The sequence below is a fragment of the Dryobates pubescens genome, chromosome 5, assembly GCF_014839835.1.
Source record: "Dryobates pubescens isolate bDryPub1 chromosome 5, bDryPub1.pri, whole genome shotgun sequence".
Classification (NCBI taxonomy): Eukaryota; Metazoa; Chordata; class Aves; order Piciformes; family Picidae; genus Dryobates; species Dryobates pubescens.
This window is the reverse complement of record NC_071616.1, coordinates 8,578,078-8,603,244: the sequence shown is the minus strand read 5'-3', so window position 1 is coordinate 8,603,244 and position 25,167 is coordinate 8,578,078. Positions and strand designations below refer to the sequence as shown.

At 39.3% G+C, this 25,167-nt stretch overlaps 1 protein-coding gene across 4 annotated transcripts; it reads left to right on the top strand.

The window, feature by feature from the left end:
* The first annotated feature begins 1,029 nt into the window (after positions 1 to 1,029).
* PSEN1 (presenilin 1) lies at positions 1,030 to 24,914 on the top strand. Of its 4 annotated transcripts, XM_009900595.2 has the most exons (12): positions 1,030 to 1,082; positions 2,276 to 2,419; positions 4,151 to 4,189; positions 7,008 to 7,261; positions 8,438 to 8,579; positions 12,762 to 12,829; positions 13,397 to 13,617; positions 15,472 to 15,570; positions 16,804 to 16,890; positions 18,073 to 18,246; positions 21,169 to 21,287; positions 21,588 to 24,914. In XM_009900595.2, the coding sequence occupies exons 2-12, from the start codon at positions 2,336 to 2,338 to the stop codon at positions 21,741 to 21,743; spliced, it is 1,443 nt and encodes a 480-aa protein (XP_009898897.1). In that variant the 5' UTR covers positions 1,030 to 1,082; positions 2,276 to 2,335; the 3' UTR covers positions 21,744 to 24,914. The 4 variants fall into 4 exon arrangements, with proteins under 4 accessions (XP_009898897.1, XP_009898898.1, XP_054017520.1 ...); XM_009900596.2 differs by lacking the exon at positions 4,151 to 4,189 and having other exon boundaries at positions 1,032 to 1,082; XM_054161545.1 differs by lacking the exons at positions 1,030 to 1,082; positions 4,151 to 4,189 and adding an exon at positions 1,379 to 1,420.
* The last annotated feature ends 253 nt before the right edge of the window (positions 24,915 to 25,167 follow it).

Below are 25,167 nucleotides of genomic sequence, written 5' to 3'. Positions count from 1 at the left end.
GGGCCGCGCCGCCTTGGCTGGCTTTTCTTTTCGGAGCAGGGAAAACATCATAGAGTTTATTCGTCTGTTACCTCTACTTACTAGGCTAAATATAAATGCACCAAAACTACAATTGTGATGCCAGCTCTTCTTACTAAAGAGAGCCAAAGGAGGCAAGGAAAAGGGTTTTTTTAGACAAGTTGCTTCAACATCAACAGTTTCATTAGAAACTCTCAATTTTCTGGCAAAACATGTAAAAATGTGGTTTGTATCTGTTCACACACGGTTTATTGCTAGATACTGCTCATTCTTAGTTAAATTTCGAGCTTGGGAGTTTTAATTTATTTAAAAATAGAAAGTAAAGTTGTTTGGGAAGATGCCCTGAATCCTTTCTCTGAGCTTCTGAGCCCTCAGGAGGGGTTGCTTCAACAAATCCTAATTGCTGGGGCCTGTTGGACACTCATTCAGGCTTTGGTGAAACTCTTGTCAGTTTCTCCTCCCTGTCCTCAGTTTCCCTCCGCTCCTCAGCAGCTGGGGTTTTGTTTAGTTGGTTTGGGGTTTTTTGGTTTTGTTTTTCTTGGGTTTGGGGTTTTTTAATTGTTTGGTGAGATTTGGTGGTTTTCTTTACTTGCCTTTAAACAAGATTTTGTAGGTTGGTGTTTTAGTTCTAGCGTGGTTGTTGTTTTTCTCTGCTCTAATTTAATTGGACTCTTTACATGCTGCTGTGTCAAAAATCTCATTCTGATACTCCACATTCATATACAAATACTCAACTTTTCCTCTTTGGTGGTCCTGTTACTGGCAGTTTTTACCAATAGCAGCCTTGAAGCTACACTTCATGCTCAGCAGCTCAACCAGACAATTAGAGCAAAATCTTTGAAAGTAAAAGCAACATAACACCTATTCATTTTCATCTAATTTTACATTTCATTATATTTTAAATTAGATGTGCTTCATTTTTAATTATAAACATGGAAGAGAGCCGTTTTAAGGAGTACTGCATTGCCTTTCTTTTTCAATTCAGCTTACAATGCTCCCATGAGGTGTGTTAAATTGGTGTTGCTTTCTAAAGGCTCTTCAGTGTAAGCTGCATCCCTGCTGAGGTTAGTAAGCATTGTGCCCTAGTCTTGTAAGATATGTATTTATTTTTAAGTAGAGGAACAGCTTCTGCATCTTAGCATGTATGAAAATAGGCTTAACTCCCTCTTTAAATAAGGTGCTGTCTTGCAGTACTTGTGGCTTGCTGCTGCCAAGAGTGGGAGGCCTTGCTTTGTGATTTCCTCCCTTGTATGATTTTTTCAAGATCCCTCAGTACATTAGTTGAGTAGACTAAAGCAGCAGAAAAAAGACTTATGGTTTTTTTCTCCTGCATTTGTTTTCTTTCATTTTAGTTCATAAAAGCTGCTGGAAAGAGGACTGATGAGTGCTGGAGTTGCACAGGGTGAGAGCAGGAGCCACTTGGACTGGAAGCAGGAACTGGCGCTCCACTCCTGTTGCAGTGGTTTATGCCATTCCCTGTGTGTGGTGTAACCAAGCCAGTGATTTATCTAGGCCTGCTCATTGTTTCTGAAAATTTGGGGTTTTTTTTCTGAAACTTATGTAGATATATCACCCTTCTTCCTCATTCCACTATATGCTTTATCCATCTTTGCTGTGGAGTGCATGGTTTAGTCATGTTTGTAGGGGAAAATGGTACTATGTAACTTTCATATGAAAGAACGTATGCAGCTGTTAGAAGCATGTGGCATGTTCATATACATTTAGGTGGCACATGAAACCTACTACTAGGGGAAGTGAATGCACGTTAGTTCTTGAGGCTTAGCTGGAATACTGGCTTGTGTAGCTCTAGCTGAGTATTAAAGATGTGCTTGATTATTTAAAATCTAGATACAACTCAGTTATCCTTACTCAAAGATTCTCCTTGAGCTTATCAGCAATCCAAAACCAAATGACTTGGAGCAATTGTGCTTTGCTGAGATAAAAATGTACAAGTTGTGCCCTGGGCAGACATGCAGTGCTTGTATTGTACAAGAAGGATTGGAGAACTGCTTTGAGTTATTAGTTTGCTGCTGGTTGACTTCTGTGGCTGATGAACTAATTTGATAATGCCTAGATGCTTTTATTTTTATGCTGGAAAATCCCTATTATGATCTCTTAGTAGATGTGATACAGTTTGATGTCATGGTGTAGATAGAAAATGGTTGTCTTTGGTCTGTGTGAACTCTAAAATCTGGGGTAGGGAGGGGATGGAGAATGTGGACGTGTAAAGGCTTTTTACACATCTTTTTCCTTTCAGCATCTCAAGAGGAAAGACCTGTTCTGTGTAGAAATAAGTGGTTTCCAGAGGACAGCCCCAATGACAGAACTGTCTGCACATTTACCCCAGTTTCAGCACGGGCAGCTGACAGAAAACTTTCCTGATAACCACCTCAGCAATACCGTATGTAACAAACAATTTTATTACCTGGTAGCAGTTAAATCAGGGTGAATAATGAGAGTGGATAAAAATGCAGGTCAGAACTCTAGCACTAGTCTGTGTCTTGGGAGTAATTTTCTCTGTCTGGACTGTTGTAGTGATAAGTAATGCCAAAAGAAGTACTCTGTAAAATACCTGATCTTCTAAACTCACTTTTGTGTACAGATAAGACCTCGTCCAGTTTAAAGTAGTATTGGGATGGGACACTCCTGTGTCAAATGCTGACTTTCACAGAATTTAGTGAGCTCTCCTAGAGCCTGGCTGTGGTCTGCTTGATTCACAGGATTCTCAGTCACAGAGTTAATTTTAACCTAGGTAGAGCTTGAGGCCTGGGGTTTGTTGCTGTGGTTGCTGGAGGGCTGCTTCACTGCAGGAAGTGCAGCACTGTCTTTTACTCATGAATAGTTGTCAAGGTGCTCATAGAATTCTTGAGGTTTTAGGAGGAAAGGGGAAGTGAAACCATATTTATACAATTGCTTTGAAAGACCTAAGTGCGCAATTTGTACTAAAACTGTACTTATTGTGCCATACATGTTTTGATAAAGCCAAGTTTAAATGATCTACTTGGGTGTGGTGCTCATGCTCTCTGATTTGTCGTTCTCAGTTCTTTGTTCTTGCTATGGCTCTTGAATATCAGGTTTCCTTGTGACACAGAAAGACTCTTGTGAGGCTGGGCCACTTTTTATGGCAGTAATTCAAGATCCTATTTTGGTGCCTGCTTTAACTGTTCTGCAGAATCCAGCAGTTCAGAATTTTGAAAGATCTCAGATCAGTATCCTGCTAATTTAAAACCATAAAACATTAGAAATTTTATTTTCAAGAAGTCAGTCTGATGTAAGACCTTACTGATTATAGAAACTGCTAATAAAAATAGAAAAGCAGAAACTTTCCTACTGCATTCTTTGTGCTTTTATTTCGGAGAGAACATAAAAGGATTATTTTAGTCTTGGACAGGTGAGAGATTGAGTTACATTGAATGCTTCTGCCAGATTAAGGCAGAGCTCAGTGGTAAACTGTGGGCTCACTGTCCTTATAGATAACCTGGTGATGCTCCTTCCCAGCAGTGCAGGATGGGTGGTTCTGTTTCTTTCTCACTAGCAAACTCTGTGATGAATAACTGCTACTTGTGCTTTTTCTTTCTGTGTTTAAGTGTACCTTTAGATGTAGTTTCAATACTTAGTTCTTATGGGTTTTTTCTCCTGCATACAAAAATCCTTTCCTGCTCAAGCCTAACCAGCATCTGTGGCTAACAGAATGTGAAATCACTAAGCACTGTAACTTACTACCTCCTCTCCCAGTCACACACCAAGAGTTCAGCCCAGTCTTCTTCAGTATCTGTCACTGTATAACAAGCTTTGAACATAAATGGTGTATGTTGGAACTAATGCAGTCTGTGCGCACTGTCAGGCAAGGAGTCTGCTCCTGATAGATAAATCTGGATTTGGTGAATAAAAGCTTTTTATCAGATATGCTAGGTAGGCATTGCTCTGGGTTTGCTATTAACTATTTTCCTGATAGGAAAAGAAAACACTACTGTTTGCTTTTGATACTGTTATTCACCTGAAAGCGTGTAGTTCGTAACTTACCTTTGCTTACGGTGTTACAACAGGTGTTACTGACTTTTTAGCTTCAGAATTTTCACTTTTAACTATGTCTGAGGAAAGTGAAGAGTCTGTTCCTTTGCTTCCACTTCAGCAAGAGTCCATGGCCTCTGCTCTGTTTAATACTGATCAGGTATGATACAAGTGCACTTTGTTCTTTTAAACAGTGGGGCACGCACGTCACCCTGAGCTGCAGCTACACTGTTGTAGCCTGGAAGGACAACTTTTTTTTCTAGTTATAACAGCAAGTGAGAGAATAACTCTTCTAACTTTTGCTGCTGTCCTGGTTTTCGTGCGCTGTGGTTTAAGTATGTGAAGGCATTTTGTGATACTTCTATTCCTGACATGTTCATCTCAGTTCTTCAGTTTTTCTCTTTTATCTTTGATTTTGTGGCCTTTTGTAGTGGTGTGCTAGTTAATCAGGCTTTTCCTTTGGCTGTTTTTGTATTTGCTTTGCAAAGCTGTAGATCTGTATTTTACTTTTTGTGTTTCTGTGCTTAAGACAGGCGTTAAGTCACTCATTCAGGGCTGCTGTGACAGCAGAGAAAGAGCAGTGTGTTCTGCAAGTGTGCAGAAACCCAGTACTGTGTCTTCTTTACTTGTGAAGTGTTTCAATGCTCTCATCTCCAACGTAATGTTACTTAGGATCATCTTGGGCCGTTTATTCAGACAGCTAAGCTTGTTGTCATCTTGTAGACTGAGATAGATGGAGTATTTTCACTATCAAAGTGAAAAATGCTGCATTTGAGCTGTAATGTGTATAGAAAGAGGTTTAATTGTAGGCAGCATTTCAGAACAATTAAACATGATCTCTTTATTTGCATTCTCCCATACTCCTGTTTCTGGCTGGCTTTCAATAACTGCATGTAAGGTCTTTACACAAAATGTGAAGTGATTTCTAATTAATCTTTCAGTGAGAAATAACACTGAACTCAAGATATTTTCCAGGACATACTTCAAGCTAATGATACTAAATTAAAAATAAGGTTAAAATCTTAATTCAAAAACCTGATTGCCTGTTAGTTCTAATTAACTAAAGACAATTTTAGTGTGGGGTTTTTTTTCCTCTCCTCTTAATTGTTTCCTGTTTGAAAAGTAAAGCAAATTTTCTTAGAGGATAGGTCTTGAAATCTTGCTGAGCTTGATCCTAAGAATACCACCCAAGCAAACAAAAAATCCGTACCAAAGCAGAAGTAAATAGGAAAAGCCTGTAGTGTGTGTTGTTACTTTGTAGTGTTATGTAAAAGGAAATTTTTCATGAGTTGGGGGAGTCAGAAAACTTCAACCAAAGTTTTAGCAGTGCAGTGCTTGCAGTTCAAAGTCCAGGGGCTTGTACTGCTTAATCACTTAAGTGCTTTTGAAAACCCAACTATGAGTTCCTGAGTGTGTACTTAACATTTTATCTTTTCTGAGGGTGGGGCTGGGAAAATTCTCTGTAAAGAATTTCCAAGATGATTGTTGATTTATTGAAAACTCCAGTGAGTTAATGAGGTATAAGTCAGCAGTGATGTTTGGAAATGCTATTAAGAACAGATAATGATTAATGAAAAAAAAAATTACCTGCCTAAGAGACTTAAGCAGAAATACTTTTATTTTCACTGCCTATTTTATGTCTAGAGCAATTTTATTACAGCTGAATGATATTTTAAAGGTATTGCAAAAGGCATTTTCTGTCAGTTTACTATATATTTTAAGATAAAGCTGCTTTAGTGCACTTACTTGAACTGAACTCTTTGTAAATGAAGTAATACAGAAGAAATGACATTCATCTTGTAAAGAATTAAAAATCTTTGTTATGTCCCTTATGTTAAATATCTTCAGTGGAGGGAACGGTGACAGCACAGCATTGACTTTGGACATGGTAATACAGTAAAAAAAGCCTGTCTAAACTGTTGCATTTTAGAGCTTGCTAAGAGTGACTGGCAAACATAAAATACTTTCGTTTCTTTGTTGTGAAACATGGCTCACTCTCCTGTTGTTCTCTGTATGTGCACAAAACTTCTGAAGGGCTGAATGCCCCCTGCTGACAGGGCCTTATGGAGAGGAAGAGAAAAATTTTTTGGCACCAGGAGTGCAAGCCTGATCATTTACTTGTAGGTGGTGTTCCTGGTTTGTGTTTTCCCTTGTGGTTAATCTTAATTCCCCTGGAAGTTTAACTCTGTATTTGAATTTTACGTCCTCAGTTTTTCATGTAGCAGTGTCAGAAAGGCTAGGACGGTCTTCCATATTTGTTGACAAGAGGGGTGTAATTTCTTCAGTGTTAGTGAAAGGATGTGGCAGTAGTATCCTTGCAAGGGGAGAGAAAGAGTCTGCACACTTAGTTCATTATGCTAAAACTTGGGGATTAAATCTCAGTATAAAGACTGAAAATCACCAGAGTTTGGTCATCATTTCTGTGTCGTTCCTCTTACTAGAAATGTGGGAACACAATACCTCAATAAACCACTTTATAGTATTCTGATTACTGTAGGGCAGTGAGGAAAGTAGTTTTCTTGTTATTTGTCATGGAGTTAAGGTCATATAATGTCTTTTTGGTATTATTTCTAGGAACAGGTGAAATTATTTTTTGTCAAGATAGAAGTCATCTGCTGTCATGCACCCTTGTATCAGCTGTGGTTTGGACCAAGTGAAAAAGCTTTCTTTATTCAACTTTTTACATTCTGTTTCAAGGAAGGGCAACAAAAACTGTTAGATGAAACCAACCTACTTCCACCTGCTGCTGGTTTTGATAGAAGTGCTTCTAAACTAACCCTGTGTTTCTCTTCTTCTGATAAATATGTGATGCTTTTAATGACTGCTGTTGATGACTACTGTTTAAGTACTTGCTGTGGCAAGTGTTGTTAACAGTAAATGTTACCTTACACATTTCCCCCTCAAGATCATCTTTATCTTAGTATGCAAGAATATGGTTGTGGATAGCTGCTGAGGACACTGGCATTTATGTATTGCAGAATGACAACAGCGAAAGACGTCGCCATGATAATAGTGAGCGCAGAAGAAATGACAATCCGGACTCTGAGGCCAATGGGCAGCCACAAAACACTCAGCAAGTGGTGGAACAAGACGAAGAAGAAGATGAGGAGCTAACACTGAAATACGGGGCAAAACATGTGATTATGTTGTTTGTACCTGTCACGCTTTGCATGGTGGTCGTTGTCGCAACCATCAAGTCTGTCAGCTTTTACACACGCAAGGATGGACAGCTGTATGTATGATATTTTTTTCCCCCCCACCTTACCTTTTCACTGGACTCACTTAGATAATTATCTTAATCTTCAGGAGTCTTAATTCATACAGTGAACTCCTTCTTGCCTCTAAGATAGCTTTGGTTTATTCCTTCCAGAAAACAGATTCTATATTTGTGGTACTATTGGCAGTTGTTGTCTGGTGACCAGTTGGGATGATACCTTGGTTGTTACTGCTTGTTTCAAATCCTTGTCCTCATTTTAATACCTTCTCATGCCCTGTGGAATTTATAAAATAAACTCAATTCCCAGCCAAAACTGTTTCAGTTGTATTCTGCTAGAATACAAAGATTTTGGAAAAGGAACAAACTTGCTTGTTTAAATGAAGTTTATGTGACAAGTTCTGGTTTGCCTATTATGACTGATGAAGGAATTCAAATGCAAGAGGAGGGTAGCATTAGGAGGTTCACTTCTATTGCAGTTAGAGAAACTTCCTTGGCAGGTTTCCTATATAAAAAAATATTTATATGTGGGCAAAACCCTGCAATTTTGATGAAAGCTGACTTGAGAGAAAGGAGATAAAGGAAGAACACTGAGCCTGTCAGACCCTGCAGTAAATCAGTCTAAATGTTCCATTATGAAAATGTTCAGACAAAATGATTCAGAGTCTGTTTGTCTTTGAAATGTTCTTACAATAATGTCATAAAAATAGTTCAATAAAACACAAAGGGTTTTATTAACATTCTTGATCAAAGAATTCTTTTTCTGGAGATTTTATTTATGGCAAGTGTTCCTCCCCCATCCTTCCCCATAATGAAGAGAGGGTTGGGCCCACACCTTTAGTTGAAATCACTGGAATCCTAGATTTGCTGCATCAACAGCCTATTCATTTGTAGTATCTCAGTAAGTGTGTCAAACAGCCTGGAGTTCTGGGGGGGTTTATTTGTTTTACAAATGAGAAAATAGTAGTGGTCCAAGAAGGAAAGGCAAAAGTTGTAAGGAATTTGTTTGTTTTTAAATTGAAGTTTGCCAAATAGGATATTATGTTACCTTTCAGATTTTGCCTAAGCAGAAAAGAGCTGTTGCTTTTACTGCTCTGAACTGAAAGGTTACTGCAATTCCATTTGATGTTGGCTGTGCATATCAGAAACATCTGTACATTCAGTGGCATTTCAGGTGACTTTTTGTTGTTGTAGCATCTACACTCCTTTCACAGAAGAGACAGAGACAGTAGGACAGAGAGCCTTGAATTCGATTCTCAATGCTGCTATCATGATCAGCGTCATCATTGTCATGACCATACTCCTGGTTGTGCTTTACAAATACAGGTGCTACAAGGTGAGTATATGTGATTGACCTGAGTAATTGTGCTAGTTTATTAGTAGATTACTGAGAATGGAACAAAATGAGCAAAAGTGGCAGAATTGGTGCTTCAGTTTACTGTTTCTTTTGTGGCTTCTGTTCCTTAGACACAACAGGGAGATGAAAGCTGAGTGCTAACACTGCTCTCTCTCTTGTTGGAATTAGGGTGGGATTCCTTCCTATTCCTATGAAATCTACCATGTACTGAAATCTGTGAAACTGGAAATCTATTCAGGACTTCACAGGCTGCTCAAGGGCACCCCTCTGCTCACCCTGCCTCCAGTACAGAAGTCTCCCAACAGTGTGATGAGTGCATGGCTTACATACCGGGCAGTATCTTTACGGCAAACACCAACTTTAGGGCTCTTTTGTGAAAGACTTCAATCATATAATGTAATCTAGGCAAGTCCAGGCTTAGCATAAATAATTTGCAATGTCACCTGCTTGGGAGGAGTTACTCATGAAAATTCCTGGTTTTATTTGAATGATCCATTTGACAAGCCTTGTCCTAATAAAACTTCTCAGTGTGCAGCCAGAACTATGAATCTGTTTCACATAGTTGTAAAACTGGCAGTGGGAGCTATACACTGGCACAAAGCTTTGCTCCACTTTATTTTTTCTTCAAGAGAGAAGCATGGGTTTTGTCTTCATGGCTGTGAGTGAAATCTCTTTACAAAGTATCATGGAACAGTTAGGAAAATAATTTGTTGCCTGAGTCTGTACACAACTTGGAGTAGTGTTTTTGAAAGTACAGACCTTTTAACACAGTGCGGTGTTAAATCTGAACTGACAAAGTTTTCTTTTTAAACTGCCAATTCTGTTCATTGTAATGAAGTAAAGTAACTGATACTTCACCTGGATTCATTTGCAGCCAGTCAGTTCTCCTTAGATGCTGAAGGCATTGACTAATTTTTACTAAGCTTTTTGACATTTCTGACTTTCCTCTTGACCTTACAGAGCACTGCACGTTCTCCTTACAAAAACATGAGAATGATTAGACAACAGATGTTCCCTGTAGTTATATCTTATGCTAATTAAATAATTAACTTGTTTTTTAAATTGCCAGCAGAGTATGTCAGTGGTGCTATACCAGAATGCTGTAAAATGTAGTTACCTGTCCACTGGATTCTATATTATGTGCCGTTTGATATGCAGAATGTAGTTAGATTACGGGGAATGGAACTTACAGTGAAAGAATTTTGGGCCTTCAGCAGCTAGTGATCATTTGCTTATCTTCACAAGATTTTTGTCTGAAAACTCTTTTGAAGAAAGGAAATGCAATTTCAGTTGTACTGCTTCCTATGTTTCTCCTATACATAAGTAAGCATGGTCCTGATTCGAGCTCTAAATCTAACCAGAAACCGTGTCTTTGAAGTATTGGACTAGCTTTTCTTTTTAGCATATTTTATTATTCTCTGCATTCTTCATTGGTTTAGTCTGCCTACCCAAAATCTGGCTGCTGTAGCTCATTTTAATGCTCTACATTCCGCAGCCCATAGTTTTTTATTCACGTAGTATCAGGCAAGGCTAGCTCTTTACCAGCAGTCAATTAGTGTTGCAGCTGTTGTTAAATGAAGAGTGAAAACTCCTTAATTATAAGGCAGCAAAGCTGTCAGGGTATCCTGCTAGGAAAATTCTGGCCAAGCTTACAAGAAATACTCTGGAAAAATCACTTGTGTGAGAAGAGGTTGATGGTCTGAAAAAATGCTGCAGGAGATGAGATACATACCGAGAATAAAACAAACATCTGTGTGTCAAGTGCCAGCTTTTGTCATCTCGAATAGAATAGACCAGGTTGGAAGAGACCTTCAAGATCATCGTGTCCAACCTATCATCCAACACCACCTAATCAACTAAACCATGCAACCAAGCACCCTATCAAGTCTCCTCCTGAACACCTCCAGTGATGTTGACTCCACCACCTCCCTGGGCAGCCCATTCCAATAGGCAATCACTCTCTCTGTGTAAAACTTCCTCCTAACCTCCAGCCTATACCTCCCCTGGCACAGCCTGAGACTGTGTCCTCTTGTTCTGATGCTGGCTGCCTGGGAGAAGAGACCAACCTCTGCCTGCCTACAACCTCCCTTAAGGTAGTTGTAGACAGCAATAAAGTCACCCCTGAGTCTCCTCTTCTCCAGGCTAAGCAACCCCAGCTCCCTCAGTCTCTCCTCATAAGTGTCTTGTGTTCCAAGCCCCTCACCAACTTCATTGCCCTTCTCTGGACACACTCCAGCAAGTCAACATCCTTCCTAAACTGAGGGGCCCAGAACTGGACACAGTACTCGAGGTGTGGCTGTTTAGTACCGTTGACTTGTTATGCAGAGTGTCTCTGAACCTTTGCTGGACTATGGCCTTGGTGTTTGACATTCTTAGCATTTTCACTCTTTACTAGAATGAAACATTAGTATTCATGTTATTTTCTTAAGTGGGGGTAACAAAAGTTTGAGTTTATGCTACAAATAGAAAAACTACAAACAGAAATCATGTTATTAAAAGAAATGACCCAGCTTGCTTTGCCATTTTCTTAACATGGCTTCAATTAGTTTTACAGAGAAATAAAAATTACTCTTGTTAGGTCACTGCTTAAATGTATCATAGCTTTGCAAGTTGTTTCAAAGTTGGACTCCCTTTCAGATGCCTGTCAGTCTTCAGCTTTAGTAGATTTCCTCTCCCCCCCACTTGCTGAGAGTAGTGACTGGTGGACTGGCACAGATAACTTAGAAATTATCTTGCACTGTTTTTACAGGCACAATGCTTATTACACGTGGGCACTTCTTAACTCTTTCAGAATACACTGGCAAAAGTTATGAAAGCCAGGATGTTAGATTAGCAAGTTGAAGGTTGAAGGTTACGGTATGGAAGAGAATTAATGTTTAAAAAATTGCTGAGAATTTTTTTAATGCTTAAGAAGGATTCAGTATTGGACTAAATGTTGTAAATTACACACTAATAGCTAGACTCTTACTTTGCTGTAAAGTCCTGGTTGACTTATGTGAATGTGATTCCTTTTGTCTGTGTTTGTATGTGCTTTACTTTCAACCTAACTTCTGCAGAATACTTTTAAGAACTACAACATAATGTGCATTCTACTACACATCTCTCGGAGGAATACAAATAGATTACACAGTTTCTAAGAACTTTGTTCTAGTGAACACATTTAGCTAATTTAACCAGTTAATTGTCCACTGAGCATGTCATATTCAAAGCAGGATCTCTTATGCAGCTTGGATTTTGGGATTTTTGCTTCTGACTGGTTATCTACATGCAATGTTTGGTCTGGGTTTTATATATGAGATTCTGTATGGGGAATTTGTCAAATACACGTTTCTTTCTCAGTTCAGAGATTACCTGCACTGGATTGTATGATTATATGGTTATATGGTCCTGCTCTGGCAGGGAAGTTGGACTTGATGATATCTGGAGGTCCCTTCCAACCCCTAGCATCCTATGATCCTGCGAGCCTGTGATTACCTGAGTTACAGGGCTCTTCAGCCTTAATTTTTCACTCTTCACAGTAACATACCAGATTGGTATGCACTTTCATCACGCTGAGCAGCAGCCATTTCCAAGTTTGTGTGTGTCCTCACTGAGCACAGCCCTGAACTGTTTGTTGTTAAGATGTTGGTCATGTTTATCTGCTCTCATATCAAAACTGTAGATGATGGATAGAGAATATAAAAATCTTTATAGAGTCATTCGTTGATGACATGCTAGTTCTGAATTCTAGCAGATAAGCACTGAAGGTTTTTCTGTGCCCTAGCATTTAATTCTATAACTACTCTGAAAATTGTTTGAAATCAGAGCAGGCTTCTTAATTACACAAAATGAATCATGCTTTCCATCTGTGTTAATGCTTACTGCTGGATACTTCTGCCATGCTATGACACTCTTATCAGAAAGGCCTAGAAGTATAGAAACAGTAGTTTTCATTGCACAGAACCTTTACTGAACCACCACAAAGCACTCAAAATTCCTGTGTAAACTGAAACACGATAATGTGTATAGTCTAAATATGAATTTAGCAACAGCCAAAGAGAGAGACCTCTACATAGAGTTTTCTTGCTTTATTCTAAAGGGAAAATAAAAGCATTTATGATTGGTTATTAACTTTAAAATAACCAATTAAAAAAAAAATATGTATTGATATATTTTTTGCAGGTGATCCATGGCTGGCTTATAATTTCTTCTCTTCTGCTGCTTTTCTTTTTCTCATTCATCTACCTGGGGTAAGTGAACTGAAACATTTGAATGCTGGTTTTCATTTATCACTGTGTATGTATTTATTTTAAAATTAGCCCTTGAGTCTTAAGAAGAATGGTTGTCACTAAGCTATTGTAATAATATTTTTACCTTTATATATAAAGTTCATAGAGTACACCAGAAAGAGATACTTGTGAGTTTATAGTGCATCTGATGTACAGAATCTGTCCATCACATGCATCACCAGAATAAGCTGTCTCACATAGGGTGCTTATTTTGCTAGCATATCTTCTGATAACTTCATTTTTCATATTCATGTGACTCAAGGGCAGTTGTTTACATTATGACTTTGGTGGGCTGTATATGCAAAGGCTGTATGCATGGGAGTGGCAGAAAAGACTCAGCTGGGAAGAAGCCACTCTTTCACCAAAATACTTTTCAGTGGCTTTCTTTCAAATTTGGCAGCTTGCCTTTATCCAGGCATGAAGGAAAGTTGGACACAATACTTGATAATATCTAAAGGGAGCAATTTGATCAGGGTTTGTAACTAGAGTCCATATTCTTCTCTATGTTTTGTTGGGTATTTTTTTCAGTGAGGTTTTTAAGACCTACAACGTTGCTATGGACTACATTACAGTGGCACTTATGATCTGGAACTTCGGTGTTGTGGGAATGATCTGTATTCATTGGAAGGGGCCACTTCGGCTCCAGCAGGCCTATCTCATTATGATAAGTGCTCTCATGGCCTTGGTGTTCATCAAGTACCTGCCAGAATGGACTGCATGGCTTATCCTGGCTGTCATTTCAGTGTATGGTAAGGTCTGGGACAAGGCATAGTAACAGATATGGTGAGAATCTCTTCTGTTCCCTTGTATCTCTGTCCATCTTGACCTTAAAAAAACCCAAAAAGGTGGAAACTTGGTGGGGAGTGGTGGTTGGTGTATCATCCAAAGCAGTGGATAAGGTGATCACAGACTTCAGAAATAAGGTAATGATTTAAACTGAGATCAGTCCCTTGTAGCTAAGATGTTTGTGTCTGTGTAAGGCCATCTTCCCTCATGTTTTCTGGATTTTCTAGATTATTTGGGGAGGAGAATGGAATTAATTCAAGAGAGGTGGAGATAAGACACTTATATTTCTATTTTTTTCTCTTCTGTGGAGATGGAGAGCTTTTGACTTCTCATTTCCCCCAAGAATTGCTGGAAACTATTGTATATTCAGAATTTAGGAGCTGCTTGTTTGGGTACAATCCCATACAGGTATAGGCCCAGCCTATGAATTACTCAAATTTGTAGACAGAGGAAAAACATCCTGATCCTTGCTTAGTAAAATCAAGAGAAGGGCACAAGGAAGAACTGAAGACAGTTTTTATTGCTCAAATTAATTTTACATTTAGGAGGATGTAATTGTGGCATGTTTCCTTGATGTATTTTTTTTTTAATAATAAAAAGAATAATAATTTAAGTTATCACTTGTAACATACACGCTTTCAGAATGGTGACTGATACCTAGCTGTAGTTCTCTCATAAAGCTGTAGAGGGCACTGGACACCTTTGTTAAGATGGTTCTATATCCCAAAGCCAGATTTAGTTCCTGGGCAAGACTAAAATACAATTACTTAAGCATAATTAAACCATGACAGCTTAGTTTATCCCTGAAGATGTGCTCATAACTTGAATTCTTTTTGAAAGCACATGAGTGTGATGACTGTGTACTCTGACAGTCACCAGTAATGATAAAGACTGAGAATCTGTCCAGTTGTAGAACTGTAGGGGTTAATAAGATTTTAATGAGCTCTGCTGGGTCAGTGTGCTCCTTAGGTGTACTCATCCTTCAGAGGGAGGAAGAATATCCCTTGTGTATATGCTCATGGAACATAAGGCACATTAAGAAAACCCTCCCATCCCCCCTACCCACTTCCACTCTGTGTGACTGGAACAAATGAGTATTCCAAGCATTCAGCCTCATTCAGTGACTGCAATAAGAAAATACTCTTCAGATTATATTCCAAGATCATAACATGCTTGTTTTGAGTACAGGGGAGGCAAGTTTCAAAGGCTGAGACCCCACACTAAGAATTCTTTACTTGAATGGGACCAGCAATGGTGCTAGCACAGTCAGCTCAGGTTTAAGAGACCTGCTCTGTGAATCATTCTGCTCCTCACAAGTAAGCTGTTTTTGGTGGTTTTAGGCTATGCCTTTAAAATTTAGTTACAGATTTTGAGCAGAAAAGTGTCAGATTTTGTTTCAAATGAATTTAAAGACACTGAGTGGACAATTGCTAACGGTAGTAGCAAGAGTATATGTAGATGTTTAAGCTTTCTTTCCAAATATGCAAGACAAGGGAAAAGTAAGTGAGGTTGCTTGTGGAATTGCAAATTTAATTAACAAACCATCAGCATTTGGGTGAGAAAGCAAATGGAGCATCTGATAGATCTGCTGTGCTTTGATCTGTGTGAGTAACTTGTATAGTCATCCTGTTTCATAAACAATTGCTTTTCATTCAATTTTCACTTGTTCACCTGGTCTCCTATACTATCCCATGAAAAAGTAGCTGCTGTTCTTTTCTTACACTAAATATGCTTTGAACATCTCCCATATCTGTTACATAAAATTTTCTTGTAAGTTTGTCTGCAGTGAGGTAAAGGCTGTTTGCTCTTCCTTTCAGATTTGGTTGCTGTCCTGTGTCCTAAAGGTCCTCTTCGTATGCTAGTTGAAACAGCTCAAGAGAGAAATGAAACTCTCTTCCCAGCACTTATTTATTCCTGTAAGTACATTTTGCTAAATACAACTTAGTCATCCTCTCAGCTGAAGTGATTTTCTGGTTTTTCCTCTGTTTTAACATGATGCTTGTCAGCTGGATTTTGTAGTTCTCTTGAGCCTCAGTTTTACTTTCACTGTTGACGCCAAAATGTGGAACGTGTCTAATGTCATTCAAGATACAAACCAGCATGTTTTGTTGCAAATGCACGCAGGAAAAATGGTAACATACCTTGTTTTGGCCAAAGAAGTGTGTCATTCAGTTGTGAATTTAGCCCATTTGAAGGCAGCACTGTTTTTCAGAAAGTATTTATCAGCTTTCAGTACTTAGATAACCTGTGTGATGCTGGAAGGAAAGGGAGAAATTGCCAGGAAGAGATTCCATTGCACATCTACTTTCTCTGGGGTTTGTCTTTTTTGATGTGTTTTTTCTCCCTGCAGTTGTGAAAAATAACCCAGCGAATGCAGACTGCATTAGGACCTGTGCATCAGTTGGTACAGGATGCTGCTGTTTCTCAGGCTCCATGTGGCTGGTTGTAATCACATGGATAAGCAGTGAGATAGAGTAGTCATAAAGCATTGTGCTCCTGGTGCTCACAAAAGGCCTGTATGTGGAAGCAGGAAGTGTGCTGTAGGCTGACTGACTACTTCAGGGACAGGTTTACAGTGGAGAAAGGGGAGGATGTTCTTCATCTGTCATTCTCGCTGTGTTTTACTGATACTACTCATAGCTGCTTGTTCTTCTCATTTGTGGGAGGAGAGATTAACTCTGAGAAACTACAAACTTGAATTACAATACATCAATTAAGTGTGACAGCATTTCATTACCTCCAGACTGGGGAATTCTATGTGATGGTGGGGGCAGAGAACAACTAACTTCGATGCAGGTACTGCTTCTAAATTGAGGTACCTCAGTACCTGTCTTAATAGACCTTTTTACTTGCAGATGAAAGAACTGATTAATGGGGGGAAAAAATAAAGAAATCATTGATTCAGATTTTCAGAGTGAGCCTCATATATATAGAAGTAATGTCATAAATGCATGTTGTGGCTGGTACTGGCTGTGTTCCAGCTATTACTATGCTTTAATGGAAGTAAAACTGACTGTTGCAAAAGATAGTTGTATCCAAGGGGGAAAAAAAAAAAGGATTCTTGCCAGCACTATCTCAGAATTGCATACATGTGATGATTAGCTATGCTGATTTTTTTTCTTGTTTTGTTGGTTTGGTTTTTTTTAAAGCAACAATGATCTGGCTAGTGAACATGGCTGAAGAAGATCCGGAAGCCCAACGGAAAGCTTCCAAAAACTCCACTTATGATAAACAAGGTGAGCTTTTCTTTGACATTTGTCATTTTATGGGGATACATGTTTATGGGTACTTGTTCCTCAGCTTTTTAAGTGTTGTGGTTGCTGTAGAAGAGTGAAAGTATGGAGCCTTTATTAGGAATGATGAATCTCTCATAACTTAAAAAAAATGTTCATTTATTGTGCAGTTAATGTTCTTGCATTCATTTTTCTGGGATATAGGATGTTGATGGTCAAATGACTCTTAATAGACAACTATTGACTGAGCTCAATTGATTGCCAAATTTGGATGATAGTATAATACAAGACAGCAATCAGGGGAGACCTTCTTGCTCTCTCCAACTCCCAGAAGGGAGGCTGTAGCCAGATGGGGGCTAGTCTCTTCACCCAGGCAACCAGCACCAGAACAAGAGGACACAGTTTCAAACTGTGCCAGGGGAGGTTTAGGCTGGATGTTAGGAAGAAGTTCTTCATAGAAAGAGTTATTGGCTATTGGAATGGGCTGCCTGGGGAGGTGGTGGAGTCACCATCACTGGAGGTGTTTAGGAAGAGACTCGATGGGGTGCTTGGTGCCATGGTTTAGTTGATTAGTGTTGGGTGATAGGTTGGGCTCGATGATCTCAAAGGTCTCTTCCAACCTGGTTTATTCTATTCTACTAACTCATATTTGTGTTAAGCAAAAATGTGCCTCTCCCTCTTGGCTGTGCAGGTAGTATTTAAATACAGGGAGTTTCTTGGTTTACATGTATCATTGAAGCAGAGCAGAGTTGTTGAATGTAACATGCTTTAAGGGATGTGTGTACGTGTAATTTTTCAGCTATATTTTCTTTTATGGGAAAAGTAAGCTGACAATGTTGACTAAAGAAGCTATTGAAATACTAAGTGAGACCTTATTCCTTGAAACTGTGGTAATTAAGTTAGGTCACCACAGAATTTTCACTGTTATGTCAAAATACTCCTGAGTGCTAGGACTTGAATGCAACAAGTAGATGCTGTGACTGAAGAGACTCCTGATTGTTTAAATAAGTAGTAAAATCCTAAGTGAGAACATCTTGTAATGGTGTGTGCCAATGTTAGATGATGATAAATATTATGGAGCACCTCATTTTTCCTCATTCTTGTATAACCTTTAATGTGGAGAGATTGTCATGCTTTAGAAGGCACATTTTTGAAGGAGATCTTAAATGCCTTTCTTCCTTTGAGCTCCGGCAAACCAGACTCGGAATGAAGATGCTGAAGCAGATGATGGTGGCTTTAGTCAGGAATGGCAGCAGCAAAGGGACAATCGAATAGGACCCATTGAATCAACACCTGAATCTCGTGCTGCTGTTCAGGCTCTACCCAGTAACTCTCAAACAAGTGAAGACCCTGAAGAACGTGAGTATGGAGTACTGTGTCTGAAAGACTTAGTAATTCTGAAGCTAGTTAGGCTTTAGTGATCCTGACTGCACAGGAACAGTATGCTGTTAGCTAATAGTATGCTGAAGAGCTGCTCTTGTTTGTGATCAATGCTGATGTGCCTCCTAGAAATAGATGGAGTTGCTTTTTGGTAGCTTTTGTTTTTCATGCTGAAGTGAATAATATTGGTCAAATTGATCTTCTGTTTGATACACAAAGCTTTAATAGCATAAGCTGCTTTCAGAGCATTACACAGTCAGTTACACCAGCTTCTGTCTTTTTCCCCACAATGTTCTGTTCTGTATCACCTCTTTTGGATTTTTAGGCCCTTTCAGTGTAGTCATGAACCTTTTTTTTGCCTCAAGATTATTAAACTACTCCAATCCACACAACCAATGTTCAAAACCTAATTGGAGATGAAATGAACGGAGAATGGGCATAGACTTGCTTATCTTCCCCAGAACCTTGCTGAGGTGCAGTGTTTTTGGAGACCATATGACAACAATAATCAGATACCTATTTTAACAGACTCATGATTTCTGGTTGGAGTTTAAGCCACTATTAGATTTGCAAAGCTCTAAATAAATAAAGGTCTGCCTGTCTAATAAAATGCTTCCCACATGTGATGCAGACATACTTTGCAGGTGTATCTGCTTCCTCTGATTCTCAGGTGTTGCTCTGCTTAAAAATAGAGACTTCTACTTTAAGAACAATTTTAGAATTTACTTTGTCCCAAAAAATTCAAAACTCAAGAGTGGGGTGCAAATTCATTTTAATTTCTAGGGCTTAGAAAAATTACATTAAGACACAAGAATGCTAGGAATTGGGCTATTTTAGTTAGTTAACTGGTTGGCAAAAATGCTGTCTGGCCAGACTAATAATTTTCCCCTTCCTTTGTTCCTATAGCGAATAGCAATGACAGATGTGCAGTGATCCAGTCAGACTTGTCAGCCAGCATTAGCTTACTAGAAATTTGGAGCAGCTCATTAGAAATTTAGAGCATTTGCTTGTGTGCAAGGAACTACTCAGCAGATGCCTGTACTTATTGTTCTATTACATTGAAAGCAAGCATCCAAGTTTTGTTTCAGCAGTTAAAGAGTGTTTTAGTGCTTAAGAGCCTCTTGTGAATGCACTGTTCTAGAGCATATATTTGAGGCCTGCTGAAAGAGAATAGGGTTGCCTTTTTTCTTCTATTTTTCCTTTTTTTCCCCCCCATTTTTTCCCTGCCATGATCAGCCAGGCATACACTTCTATTTTGGTCCTCTCTGAGAACTCTCAAGTGAGTTGTAGGCCAGGTTCTAATCAGGTGACAAAGTAAATGACAGGCCAAATGAAAACAGCTGGTGGCTTGGTGTTGACCTCTCTGACTTGGTATCTTTGGACTGGCATCACTTGGAAGTGATCTGGCATTCAGGAAATCTTCATTACATTGTTTGCAGAAGTAATTGAGTATTGTGCTCCCAGAGTTGTTGCTAAGGTGGTAATTACTAGTTAAAAGAGTAAGGCATTAAATCAAGAGTTTCTGTAAACCTTGTATCTTGGACTAAATATGCTGGGGTTTCGCCTCAGTGATATGCCCTGTAATTACACACAAGTGCTTTTGAGAACTACCTTAGTAAGAATTCTGTAGGAATAGTTGGAGGGCAGTGGAATGCTTTGCTGGGTATGAGTTTCTAACTGCCAAATATCATCTGCAGGGGACTTGGTTGTGTGTCTGCCCCCTTTCAGCCAGCTTAAAGCAATTGTAGTACAGTATTCAGTTGAATATATTAGAATAGAATAAACCAGGTTGGAAGAGACCTTCAAGATCATCACGTCCAACCTACCAACCAATCCAACACCACCTAATCAACTAAACCAAGCATCCTATCAAGTCTTCTCCTGAACACCTCCAATGATGGTGACTCCACCCCCTCTTCAGGCAGCCCATTCCAATGGGCAATCACTCTCTCTGTGTAAAACTTCCTCCTAACATCCAGCCTAAACCTCCCCTGGCACAGCTTGAGACTGTGTCCTCTTGTTCTGGTGCTGGTTGCCTGGGAGAAGAGACCAACCTCCACCTGTCTACAACCTCCCTTCAGGTAGTTGTAGACAGCAATAAGGTCACCCCTGAGCCTCCTCTTCTCCAGGCTAAGCAACCCCAGCTCCCTCAGTCTCTCCTCATAGGGCTTGTGTTCCAAACCCCTCACCAACTTTGTTGCCCTTCTCTGGACTCCTTCCAGCAAGTCAACCTCCTTCCTAAACTGAGGGGCCCAGAACTGGACACAGTACTCAAGGTGCGGCCTAACCAGTGCAGTGTACAGGGGCAGAATGACCTCCCTGCTCCTGCTGGCCACATTGTTCCTGATGCAGGCCAGGATGCCATTGGCCCTCCTGGCTGCCTGGGCACACTGCAGGCTCATGTTCAGCCTACCATCGACCAGTACCCCCAGGTCCCTCTCTACCTGGCTGCTCTCCAGCCACTCTGACCCCAGCCTGTATCACTGCATGGGGTTGCTGTGGCCAATGCGCAGAACCCGGCACTTGGATGTGTTCAATCTCATACCGTTACTGTGACAAGCAGCAGTGAACACCACTCCAACAAATTTAATTTCAAGTATATGAGTTTGTATATATCACATTTGTGTACAGGAGACTAGGACTATAGAAGAATTCTAATTATAAAATAAATTAAATAATGTGTAATTCATGAATGGGGTAATCTTCCTAAGCCATCTTGTTTCACAAGAGTTTTTCTTTATCACTTGATTCAGCAGCAGTGCTAGTTTAGAAAATAAATTCTTCCTGTTATCAAGTTTTGTTGATACTTAGTGTAAATCTGATTATTCTCTGGCAGTTACTGATATGTAGAGTGATGTAGGCTGCATGATACTTAATGCTGCCATTTATTCACTTTTGCAGGAGGAGTAAAGCTGGGCTTAGGAGACTTCATTTTCTACAGTGTCCTTGTTGGCAAAGCCTCTGCAACAGCAAGTGGGGACTGGAATACAACTTTAGCCTGTTTTGTAGCCATATTAATTGTGAGTATGATGTAGTATTATAATAGACATAGTTTGTTGTTCATCAGGAACAAAGTCATAACTGCCAAAATTTTTAGTTTTGAAATTTGTTTATTTGGCAGCCAGACTGAAAACTGATGAGGGATTTGGCTGTGATCTTTACTGGCTGTATGTCTGTCACTAAGACTTATCTTTAGGAAGGCATGAACTGTATCTTGCATTTCTGTAGGAGGAATGTTTATGTATATAATCTTTTTTTTTGTCAGAGTTCCCTAATTTCTCCCTGTGTGTTTTGTTTTGTTTTGTTTTATTTCCCTTCAGGGTCTGTGCCTTACACTTCTGCTTCTTGCCATCTTTAAGAAGGCCTTACCAGCTCTTCCAATCTCCATAACCTTTGGGCTAGTTTTTTACTTTGCTACAGATAACTTGGTGCAACCCTTTATGGACCAGCTAGCGTTCCACCAGTTTTATATCTAGCACACCTGATGCTGGTATTCTATGGATTATTTGTAGCAAATCTGGGAGGAGAAAAAAAAACCATACCACAATTTTTTTTTGTCCTCAGTTCTCAAGTGAGTCTGAAGTCTAGTACTCAAGATTCCAAGCCTGAATCATTACAGCTTCCTCCGATAATGTTTTGGTTTGGTTTTTTTCCTGAGACAACTGCTGCACTGGGCACCACATGAATTATGCTGTGTTGAAAGTGGCTTCTTCCTGATGGCTGGTCTAAACTGGGTGCTCTTATATCAGAGGTAATCTGATATATATATCTCTGGTAAGGACCACCAGTGTGAAAATTACTAATGCTTCCACCAGCAATGAGATCTCTTGCCACAGGTTGGTTATTTTCACAGCACTACGAGTGCTCAGGACTTCCTTGATGTTAACAGAGGAAGCTGACAAATCACACAGAACTTGTCCCTGTAGCCGCTCGAAGAGAAAGAACTGAATTCAGACTTCTTCAGCAGTCATGTTTTGACAGCTGAGCTCTAACTCTGCTTTGTGTAACAAGAAGGGACTTTGTAGCAATTCAACAAAGGGAGAAAGCACTGTCATTCTAGGAGTGCTCCACCACTTCATAGCCTCTGTGCCTGAGTGTGCTTGGTTTAGTAAGTTTAAAAGCTTTTGTTGTTGTTGTTGGGTTTTTTCCACACTGGAACTAGATCCTCTTCTCAGTTTTAGTACTTGGTATCCTCAAGCATGGAGTGCACCTTCTGTACACATGCTCCAGTTTATGTAGCTACTTAGACCTGGACTGAATTATTTGACGTTATTGGATCGTAAGGTTCTAATTGAATCTTAAATGCTAAAAGGTTATGAATCTAAATTAAAAAGCAATTTCAGGACTTACTCTTTGTGCTTTTGCAAATCATTTTGCTAGAACACCATTCCAAACCTTGTGTTTGAGAATGATCACTAACAGCACGGACTGAATTGTTGGTGTATGTTCCTTCTATTGAAATTCTTATCAAATAAGTAGACATCTGCAGCATTCCCAAATGGAGTTTAGCTTGCCAGTTCTAGAGGCCAGAGTGCTATTAGTAGCACTTCTAATGAATCACTGAAATTTTTCCTCTTCAAAAATGTGGTTTACAGTTCTGTTGACCTGAACTATTGGTCACTCAACCATCTAACGCCTCAGGCTGAGCTGGGGATAATTTTTGTTCATGCAGTATCTTTATTGGTAAGGATACTTCAGTTAGGTGAGACATTGCTTCATGTTACCAAGGAGCAAAATCTGGGGCTCTCTTCACTTTAATTACCTCTGTCATGAGGAACTGAAGACTGGAGAAATGAAAACCAACTCAAAGTCAGTGAAAAGAAGATAGGAGGTTTTGAACTTCTTACAAGAAGAAGAATGGATTCAAACTTTAAAACTCTCTTTTCTTCTTAATTTGAAAGAACTTGTTTATGAACAATAATTTGGAAATGAGACTTTTGAGAGATGAATTTGGTTTTGCTGTAGGCTCTTACTCTGTACAGGTAATGTTTTTTCTGAGGGGAAGCATATGGAGTGCATACTGTTGATGGGCGTTCTGTTTTACTTGCATCTTGATACTGGAGTCCTTGCCAAGCAGAACAACTATCAAAATCCTGACGCAAGCTCCTTTTACCTTCTTTCTGGGGCTTTGTTTCAGTGCCTATAGATTCAGAGGACTGAGACATCTCAGATGCTAAATGAACTGTTGCCCAAATAGGGGGAGAAAGGCTATGATGTATAAATCTGCTTTAACAAGAAGAAAGGCTTGCTTTGATTGCCCTTGGAAACATCTGTCTCTTTTCCACCATGATTTGCTAACTGTAGTGTTAGCATTTACATTTTCATAAAATACATTGTCTTGTCACCTCTAAAGTATTTTTATTCATCTCATTTGTCTGCTGATTCATCATGGATAGCATTAATAAACAAACCATATCAAAATTGCTTACACTGACTTTTCAAGTCAGACTTGCTTGTGTTTTCTAGCTTAAATCTCTGTTCCGTGTTTTGCTGCAGTGAAGCCTGACTTGAAACAGGGTGGTTGTTTTAGGGGAGGTTTGTTTGTTCAGGGTTTTTTTGTTTTGGTTGGTTTTCTACAAGACATTTGATTTGTTTTTATACTATTGTAACTTGTCCCTTTCCTGAACGTTATACCTAAGAAAATTCCCTTGCGTGTTTTATTGAGCACCGTAACTATCATTTCATTGTACAGAACAAGTTTGCTAAGAGTTGGCCTCACTAGCATCTGTCTGCATACCTGAGCCAACTCTCAGTTAAGAGTTGTTACTTAAATGCAGCAGTCATCTTTATTGTTTGGGTTTGGGCTTAAATATGCACCAGGGGAGCACTAGCTCCATGAAGAGTTGCTTTAGCATCTATAGAAATGCACAAAATCCTTTCCACATACTTGAATGATTGTTAGAAGTGCAACCTACAGAAGAGCTCAGAATCTTCAAACACTACATTGCCAGTCTTCCACTCCTCAGAGCTGCTTCTGCTACCCTGAAGTTTTAATTTCTGAGCTAGTGCAGAGTTAACAGTGGTGAAGATTATGACATATATATTCACAGAAAATGTTCAACCTCATGTATTTGAATCTGAAAATAAATTTGGAATGCAAATTGCTTTTGAAGCCCAGGTCAATGTATCTTAGGCTGCTTATTACCAAGTCTTACGTACACCTTCAGAAACCAGATGAAGCTTTCTAGATTTGCCCTCTTATACCAAGTCATGATAGCTTATGCTCCAAATGGCATCTTTCAACTAAAGGTGATCTCAGTTCTTGGGCCCATAAGGTTCAGCTGAGAATAGGTTCTTTTTTGCATTTGGGCTGTTCCTATGTAAGCATGAAGGTTGTGTCACTTTCTTTCCTTTGTCTTAAAACACCAATCTGCTATGAGACCATGAACTGTTTTGTCTCTGCTTGATATAGCTGAAAAACTTCTGATATGTAGTCTGCATTTTTGAGAGAGTTTTCTTTATTATTAAATTAGTATGTGAATTGCAGCACATGAGACCATAGCTATGAAAGAGCTATTATTGTATAACCTTAGTAGCTAGATTCATCTCTTCTGTGCCCAGGCAGACTGACTGATAACTGCTATGTGACTGTTTCACCATTCATACTCTGAAACTGGGATCATGATAGCTTTCCCCTTTCAGCTTACATCAACATCTCCTTCTTTGGCTAAGCTTCAAATTAATAAATGAGAAAACATAAAACCAAGTTACAGATTTACCTAAAAAGCAGCCCCTTGCATTTCTCCTTATTTTTGGATCTGTTGGGGGATTTAATCCAGACCAAGAAAGAGATCTGTGGAAGGTGGTCTTAGAGCAAAGGTGTATAATGCTGTTGTGTCTGTGTATGGTTATTATGATGGCACTCAAATTCAAATATGATGTGTGTGAGCTGAGTCTTGA